Source organism: Enoplosus armatus, chromosome 2 (genome assembly GCF_043641665.1).
Source record: "Enoplosus armatus isolate fEnoArm2 chromosome 2, fEnoArm2.hap1, whole genome shotgun sequence".
In the NCBI taxonomy this organism is placed as follows: Eukaryota; Metazoa; Chordata; class Actinopteri; order Centrarchiformes; family Enoplosidae; genus Enoplosus; species Enoplosus armatus.
The window spans coordinates 25,985,493-25,994,113 of record NC_092181.1 but is presented as its reverse complement, the minus strand read 5'-3'; the positions used below and the strand labels follow the sequence as shown (position 1 = coordinate 25,994,113).

The following is an 8,621-nucleotide window of genomic DNA, read 5'->3' as shown; positions in this document are numbered from 1 at the left end:
ACGATGACCAGACTCAAAAAACAGTCTGCAGGTTTGTTGGTCAGCAACCTACGAGGGGTCCTTCATGGAGCCCCGAGGGATCAGCATTAAAATGTGGAAAACTTTGATTTCAGATACTCGTAAATCATCCCATACGGCACACTGAATAATGACAGTGATTTCTCTTCTTTTTAACCCACATCAACCCCCACTCCACCCCCTTCACACACAGTTATGTTTATGTCATTTTACCTGAACTTCTCCACAGGTAAACCTGATTAATTCAAAACCACAACAATTTATTTCCACACATTAGTGGAAAAGTGACTTGCCAGGAAAGATAATTACATTCACCACCACTGGGGTTTACATTCTTTCTTTTAAGTCAGACATCAGTGTGTTACATTATTTTAATCATGCTTTAATTTTGGCCCTGAATACTACTGCTACGTTAGCCGCGAGCTAACGGTTATTTATCTTCATTACAAAATCCCACAGTGCGTTACAGGCCATCTCAGCAGGTATATAAATCCCTCAGCAACAGAGACTTGAGATTTCACTAAGAATCCATTTAAAGTGTGCAAAGATTTTAAAGCCCATAAACACCCATAATAACACCAATAATAACGATAATAGTGTTATTAAGCAAAGAAACACACGTTTCGTTTCAGTTTTAACTTTTAATTCAGCGTCGGTTCAGCACCAGCAGCAAGAAGTGATATCTGTGTGACACTTAATACAGGTCTGATTAGGCCTCCTCTCCGGCCTGTGTGGGCGTGTACCGACTGTGCTTGATTTACATGTGAATCACTTTCCTGTTAGCTGTGAGGGGGGACAACTTCAACATCATCCATCATTCTTATTAGTACACAGAGAGGGTGACATCTTGGAATTCGAGCATTGCACTTTCTAACTTCAACCTGAGCAGAAATCCAACACCAAAAAAAAAAAAAAAAACTGCCCTGCTCAGAGCACCGTCTGCAATATGCAGTGACGTTTTCTGAACGTTCACACACAGAACAATACTATATAAACTGCACTGTACTAAACGGTTTTGGTGTAACCGGTTTCTGTGGAAAATATGATTAAAAGCTTTGTGCCTGTCTGTGTGCGAGTTAGCACACCGGAGCATATCTGTGACAACTGTAATCAGTACTCCAAATGTTTTTTTGGTGGTGTTGTTTCTGGTTTATTGGAGATACTGTTAGTGAACAACCTGGTCTCTCTCTCTCATGACTTTCAGTGTATGATTACTGAAAGTAGTTTGCCAGCTTCGCTTTTTGATTATGGAAACCTGATGTTCACCACTGTGTGATGTAACTTTGACAACAATTTGAAATGTTCGGGTAACAAACTCAACTCAAGCAACAGTTTAACAGTATTTTGCATTCAATTTTACAAGGTGCCTGACAGGTTTACAATCAGATCACACATATGTCGAAAATCTAAAAATCAAAACACCATCAAATAACATCTTCAGCTGGGTCCGTAGCGTTGGCCTTATTAACAGGTCGGATCGTCATATGACACATTCATGACAGAGTTTTGGAAAACAGAACTCTATTGTGAACCGACAGGTGAGTTTGTGTTTCACTCTCACAAAACGATGATCATTCAGCCTCACTGTCCAGGGTCTGAATCTGAGTCGCTGTAGTCTGCCACCAGGGATGCGACAGCTCCCAAACTTCTGCATTGTTCCTTCTGCTTCCCAAAGTCCTTTGTCTTTGTCAGTCCTTCATCTGCCTCCTCTGTGGCTTTGACATGCGTCTCCCTGGAGCCACTGTCATTTGTCTCTGTTACCTCCTGTCCCACTTGTGCTGCTGCTATACTCGGGGCTTCCTCTCTCTGCGTGACCTTTGAATTCTCTCCATCACACGTGTTGATTTCAGGGTGTGACTTTCTGCGAGTGACGGTGGCGCAGGGTTCGGATTTGATTCCCAGTCCTCCTGTGCGTCGGCGGATCAGGGGGCTGTGTGAGGAGCCCAGGGCTTTGGCCACGGCCGCTTCTTTCCCCTGCAGGCCAAGCTTATGGAGCAGACTGCCTGCAGCACCTCCTGGCGTGGATGAGGTGGAGGTGAACCACGAACGAGATGAGATCTCTTTCCGCTTGCTGTGCTGCTTGTCGTCATAGGCTGATTAGGGAGGGGCGGGGAATAATGAGGAGGAAATTTAGGAGTGTTAACATACAAACTTTGCTCAGTTTACATACATATTACATAATACATAATGTTTAATACACTCTTCACTTTGCAAAGGAGAACGTTTTTGGTCGCTTTTTGTTTGCCACCAAATTAGAATAAAATCTGGTAGATGGTTTGGCCACGAAACAAAGCAAAGTAGTGAAGAGGATATAGAGAGCTTGTATGTGTTACTTACAGTCAGGTGCCTGGTAGGTGAGCAGTGCTGCCAGTTTCTTGTCCTCCTCCTTCTCTGGCAGTAATGGGATGGACAGGTTGGTCCTCAACCTCACTGTGTTGTCCTTCTCCTCTTGCTCAGCCAGAACTTTCTTCTCTGTCTGCACCACCAAATAAAAGCAGAGCCTTCAGTTTAGGGACAATGCAATACAATCTCAAAAGATGTCATGGTTTTCAAGGAAATCTGAAATAAACTTCTCCTTACTCCCAGTGCACACAGAATGATGTGTCAGAATGCCAGACATGCAATATTATACAGCTTGTATAGAACAATAACATTAGAAACATGCAGTGGCACTGCAGGTTTACACAACTTTTACTTTACTTTAAAGTTGATCAATGCAAAGCGGAATTTCAGAGGAAAATTCAACAAAAACTAGTGACAATACACCCATAAATATATATATAAATATATAGCAGTTACCAACACAAGAGGTCACTATCCTACCCTGAACTTCCTGCGGAGGGTGCTGTTGAGCTGGAAGTCGTCCTTCCATCCGGACTGGTGGTCTTGGATCTCCGACAGAGAAGGCAGAGCCTTCTTAAGCTTCTCCTTGTCTTTCCCACCGTGGTCAAGCTTGAACATGGCATCCGTCTCCAGCTTTTCCTTCTCTGTCCGCTCTGTTCAGATAGACGGAGGAGAGAGCTGATTAGGAAGCAGACTGTGTCCACTCTTTAAAAGTAAAAAGACTGCAAGACTCTTCACAATCTCAAGGCAGTGATGACATTAAGACATATTCCCAGAATATTGAGATGGTCTATACACTTGACACTGCATGTTCAAAAGAAAAACCTTTTGTGTCACTGTCATGATGCAGATTTCCAGCCTAAATTAAACCTTTAAGAAACGCAGTAGTGAACTGAGCAAGGCATTTCCTCTTTGACAACAAACATGATCCCTTTACCTGTGGTGAGGATCTGCTCATTTTCAGCCATGTCCCAGCGCTCCTCCTTCCTGTTTGCCCCGCTCACTATTACGTAGTCGCAGGTTGCCGGATCCGTCTGCATCTCGATGTAGTTGACACACAGATGGCACTTCATCCTAAACCTGGTTGAGGAGACAAAAAAAAGACATACCGTAATTCTATATTTTACATCAGACAGGGGCACGATGATTTTTGTATAAGGAGATACTGTAAATTGCACCACACAGCTCAAATGTGAAGTTCATGTGAGTGGTCAACCCAGTCTGTCTGTTTACCTGTAGATTGGCGTGGTGTAGTAGTTCCCCACTTTCTTCTTCTCTGCATTGTAGCGGACCCCTGTGCAAGCAGAACATCAGTGTCATGGGAATGAAAAGACACGTGACTGTGACTGTGAGACTGAACCTACTAAACGGGTCACGTTTCTCTTCACACTTACCCATGCCAATGTGATTTTTGCAGCCATCACACCAGATGTTGTAGGGCATCTCAAACCTTAATGAACAAAACAAAACATGAAAACATACGCTTGTTGGTTGGGTGTCAATGAGAAACACCTATTTATTAGATATATGAGATTTGCACACTCATATTCACCTGTATTTTCTAGATTCCCTTATTTCACACTTAGTAGTAATAATAAAACACTTAAGAGACATAAAGGCACAGATGCACTGTAGCATGTTTGCTTGTATGAATATGCCTTTTAGAGACGATAACTTACAAAAACAAATTGACTTAGCATGTCTGATAACATGTCAGTACCTGGATTACAAGATGATAATCATTTATAATTTCCAATCTCCAGCCAACATCAGTCCATCATTTCTGTATCTGGTATTTGTGTGTGAACTAACCTGATAATGAGGATGCCCTGGGACAGTTTCCTGGCCCTCTCCCGCAGAGCGTGAGTTTTATGGTAGCCATTGAGGGATCCATGCTAAAGAGAAAGAATCATTAAAATATTAGTCAGCATCCACAGTATACGCAAACAGTCGAACTAAAAAGATCATACACACCTTGGCCGGATCAAAATCTGGAGGGTAGTATTTGTTTGTTCCTTTTCTTTCACCCTGTCAAGGAAACAGTGCAGGATACTTTGTCAGTAAAGAGTACAACTTGAGTATTTAAACATGTATCCTTGTTGCTATTTGTATCTTGACACAGATTCATTTTACACATCATGGCTCACCATAGTGACGACTGGATCTCCACACCAGTAATGGATTCACCCTTTTAACACCAGATTAAAAAAAGAAGTCACTGACACCATACTGCAACACTAACAGAGAGGTTACATGTAATCAGAGTTATACACACTCAGCTGCCAGTTTATTACGTACCAGTGTAAACAATTAGCAACAACAACATATGTATTTAGCTGAATATCGGTAGCTAACAAACGCTTGCTTACTTTCTGATAAGCGAGTGAGGTGTACGTCGACCATAAAACGCTTTCATCGTTTTACAAGATATATGAAAACATTAAACTGCCAGATTTTTGAATACAGTTTGGTGTGACGTTGCCTGGAAAAGCATCGGAGCTAAGCTAAAAGCAACATTAGCAATAGCTAGCATGCTATGTAACGTTAGCGTCCTCTTTGTGTAAATATGACCACGTAGGTCGCTAAATGACAACTGCAAACTAAACCATTTGTATTATCGTTTTTAATGCGTTGCTGTCATGTTTACTCTTGAGTACGAACCTTAAAAGAATACTTACAACTGCTCCTGTAGCTGCGCAAACAACCATCAACTTAACACCAGAGTGTGGCAGACGTCACTTCCCGGTTACGGAAGTGGCGTCCCGTTGCAGGGGATTGTGGGAAGTACCGGTGTCAAGGAAGAAAACGTGCTCTGATCAAAACATGTCCAACCCGTGTTAGCTGTCGCTTGTAAATGCCGCAGAAATGGAAGTTAAAATAGAGCCGCAGAAGCGTTACATCTGCTCGTTTACCGACTGCCCGGCGGCTTATAACAAACAGTGGAAACTGGACGCTCACTTGTGTACACACACGGGAGTGAAGCCGTACTCGTGTGAGCACGATGGCTGCGGTAAGTCCTTCTGTAGCCCCTACCACTTGGCGCGACATGAGCTCAGCCACAGCGGTGTGAAGCCTTTTCACTGCACCGAGGACGGCTGCAAGGAGGCCTTCACCACCAACACGAACCGGGCCAGACACGTAAGCCGCGTTCACACCCAGGAGCAGAAGAAGTATGTTTGCAAATTTGAGGGCTGCGGGCTCGAGTTCAAGAAGAACAAGCAGCTAAAGTCCCACATGTGTGAGCAGCACACCCAGCTGCCCCCTTACCAGTGCAAGCATGAAGGTTGCCAGATGCGATTCACCTTCCCCAGCAAGCTGAAGCGACACGAGAAGGTGCACAGAGGGTACCCCTGCCCAGAGGAGGGCTGCAGCTTCACGGGAAAGACCTGGACCGAGTACCTGAAGCACAGGAAGGAGCAGCACAGGCTCATCTTTAAGTGCGACCAGTGCAACAAGGTGTTCAGGGACTCCTGGTTCCTGCAGCAGCATCAGCGCGTCCACTCTGAGGTGCGGGTGGTCCTCAGGTGCCCCAGGGACGGCTGTGACAGGTCATTCACCACAACTTTCAACCTGGAGAGCCACATCAGCTCCTTCCACGAGGAGCTGCAGGCCTTCGCCTGCACCCACGCAGGCTGCGGGAAGACCTTCGCCATGAGGCAGAGCCTCCAGCGTCACAGCATTGCCCACGACCCCGACAGGAAGAAGCTGAAGAAGCCTAAACCCAAAAGATCTCTTGCGTCCAGGTTAAGCGGTTACAGTGAGACAAAGAGGGTGGTCTGCAAAAAGCGCAGGGAGCCTGAATCCCTCAGAGGGTCTGCACAAAAGACTGATCCACGTGGTCCTGTTGAGTTGGTGTCCCTCTTGCAGGACACGTCCTTGCAGTGCAGCCCTGCTGTGGACACACATGGACTTACTCATGCCCTGACTACACCTCTGACAGTGTAGGAAGAAGTACGAAAGAATTCATACTAGCAGGCACTTAATAAGGGCATTTATGATTGTTATGTTTTGTAATTATTGTCCACCATCTAAAAGCCCAAAAGGTTCCTTACTTTGGACACAGATGCTGTTCGGTTTAGTAGGCTGGAACCTAAAAGACTAAATCGTCAGCTGAGTTGATTTATTTTGATCCGCTGTCTTTTTGAAAATGAATCCTGAATGAAGAAGTCAGCACAGCGTCAGGAAAGTTTGGTTTGAAATCAAATCCTGGTGTTCTGTGCTGTATTTTTTTTTTCTCTGCACTTAAATAATTTTTTGGGGACTTCTGTTGTTTTTTCTTGAACCATTAAGTCCACTCTATTTGTGCCATTTGTAAAATATACATTTTGTCCAAATTGTAAAATTAATAAGAAAACTATTTGTTTTTGTAAAATGTCAGAAAATATAACTTTGTGAAAAAGACAGTGTTTAAATAAAACCTGCGGATGCCTTGATGAATGTTTTTCATGTCTATTAAATCAGTGAGACCTGATGTGGTACTCGGTGGTAGAAGCGTAAGGATTTTGGTCTAATCACTTTGGAAGGAGTGTTGCAAAATGAAATGATATGTGGCTGTACATACACTATATGGACAAAAGTATTGGGCCACTCCTCTTAATCATTGAATTCAGGTGTTTCATTCAGTCCCATTGCCACAGGTGTGTAAAACCAAGCACCTAGCCATGCAGTCTGCCTTTACAAACAATTGTGAAAGGATGGGTCGTTCTAAAGAGCTCACTGAATTCGAACGTGGTACTGTAATAGGATGGCACCGTTGCAACAAGTCAGTTCGTGACATTTCTTCTCTCCTAGATATTCCACGATCAACTGTAACTGGTATTATTGCAAAGTGGAAACGTTTAGGAACCACAGCAACTCGGCCACGAAGTGGCAGACCACGTAACGTTACAGAGCGGGGGCGCCGAGTGCTGAGGCGCATAGTGCGTAAAAGTCGTCAAAGCTCTGCTGACGCAATAACTGCAGAGTTCCAAACCAGCTCTGGCATTAACATCAGCACCAAAACTGTGCGCCGGGAGCTTCATGGCATGGGTTTCCATGGCCGAGCAGCTGCATGAAAGCCTTACATCACCAAGCACAATGCCAAGCGTCGGACGGAGTGGTGTAAAGCACGCCGCCACAGGACTCTGGAGCTGCTGGACTCTGGAGCTGCTGGACTCTGGAGCCGCTGGACTCTGGAGCCGCTGGACTCTGGAGCCGCTGGACTCTGGAGCTGCTGGACTCTGGAGCAGTGGAAACATGTTCTGTGGAGTGACGAATCACGCTTCTCTATCTGGCAGTGTGATGGACGAGTCTGGGTTTGGTGAATGCCAGGAGAACGTTACCTGCCTGACTGCGTTATGCCAACTGTAAAGTTTGGGGGAGGAGGGATGATGCTATGGGGTTGTTTTTCTGGGGTTGGCCTCGGCCCCTTAGTTCCAGTGAAGGGAAATCTTAATGCGTCATCTTACCAAGTCATTTTGGACAATTCTATGCTTCCAACTTTGTGGAAACAGTTTGGGGAAGGCCCTTGTCTGTTCCAGCATGACTGCGCCCCAGTGCACAAAGCAAGGTCCATAAAGGCATGGTTGGATGAGTTTGGTGCAGAAAAACTTGACTGGCCCGCACAGAGCCCTGACCTCAACCCCACTGAACACCTTTGGGATGAACTAGAACGGAGATTGCGAGCCAGGCCCTCTCGCCCAACGTCAGTGTCTGACCTCACAAATGCTCTTCTGGATGAACGGGCAAAAATTCCCACAGACACGCTCCAAAATCTTGTAGAAAGCCTTCCCAGAAGAGAGGAAGCAACTTCATATTAATGCCTATGAACTTGGAATGGGATGTCATAAAAGCTCCTGTAGGTGTAATGTGTAAATTTAAAATGTTAAAATTGAGCCATTTAAAAGTTATGATAGTTATGATAATGAACTGTGGCAGGATCTTTCACTAATGCTATATATATATATATATATATATGCACCTATTTTTGTTGTCCCTGTACTTGGCCAATACAGATGTAATTCTGACTCTTGTGGCTGAATGGTAGCAAATCTCAAAATCTGGTGAGAATGTTTCCCAGAGGAGTGGGGGCTGAGCAGATTCATTAGGGTGACATTACAAAATGGGTGAAATGTTCAGGTGTCCACATACTCTTGGTCACGTGTCTCTCAGCTTTATGTCATCATGGTCCAGGAGTCTGCAGCACATCTTCAACCAAAGGAGGGTGTGCGTTGGTGAAATCTCCACTGATCGGCTGGAATGGAAACCTGCAGATTCTTGTG

The 8,621-nt window shown here is 44.7% G+C and overlaps 2 protein-coding genes across 2 annotated transcripts; one reads left to right on the top strand and one right to left on the bottom strand.

Moving 5' to 3' along the window:
• Positions 1-645: 645 nt before the first annotated feature.
• yju2b (YJU2 splicing factor homolog B) lies at positions 646-5,091 on the bottom strand. Its single transcript, XM_070919839.1, has 10 exons — positions 5,040-5,091; positions 4,509-4,549; positions 4,336-4,389; positions 4,174-4,256; positions 3,756-3,811; positions 3,595-3,655; positions 3,299-3,441; positions 2,842-3,014; positions 2,356-2,494; positions 646-2,111 (listed from the first exon to the last, which is right to left on the bottom strand). The coding sequence occupies exons 2-10, from the start codon at positions 4,509-4,511 to the stop codon at positions 1,600-1,602; spliced, it is 1,224 nt and encodes a 407-aa protein (XP_070775940.1). The 5' UTR covers positions 4,512-4,549; positions 5,040-5,091; the 3' UTR covers positions 646-1,599.
• A 135-nt stretch (positions 5,092-5,226) lies between these two features.
• LOC139300124 (transcription factor IIIA-like) lies at positions 5,227-6,728 on the top strand. Its single transcript, XM_070923125.1, has one exon. It carries the CDS (start codon positions 5,227-5,229, stop codon positions 6,304-6,306), a length of 1,080 nt encoding a protein of 359 aa, XP_070779226.1. The 3' UTR covers positions 6,307-6,728.
• Positions 6,729-8,621: the final 1,893 nt, after the last annotated feature.

What these genes read in the sequence shown, in the direction of transcription:
- yju2b (XM_070919839.1), bottom strand. An exon ending in CAGATTTTGATCCGGCCAAG is followed by an intron (nt 4,257 to 4,335) that starts GTGTGTATGATC and finishes CTTTCTCTTTAG; the next exon opens with CATGGATCCCTCAATGGCTA. An exon ending in TGAGCAGATCCTCACCACAG is followed by an intron (nt 3,015 to 3,298) that starts GTAAAGGGATCA and finishes CTATCTGAACAG; the next exon opens with AGCGGACAGAGAAGGAAAAG.
- LOC139300124 (XM_070923125.1), top strand. Translation starts at nt 5,227, where the DNA reads ATGGAAGTTAAAATAGAGCCGCAGAAGCGTTACATCTGCTCGTTTACC.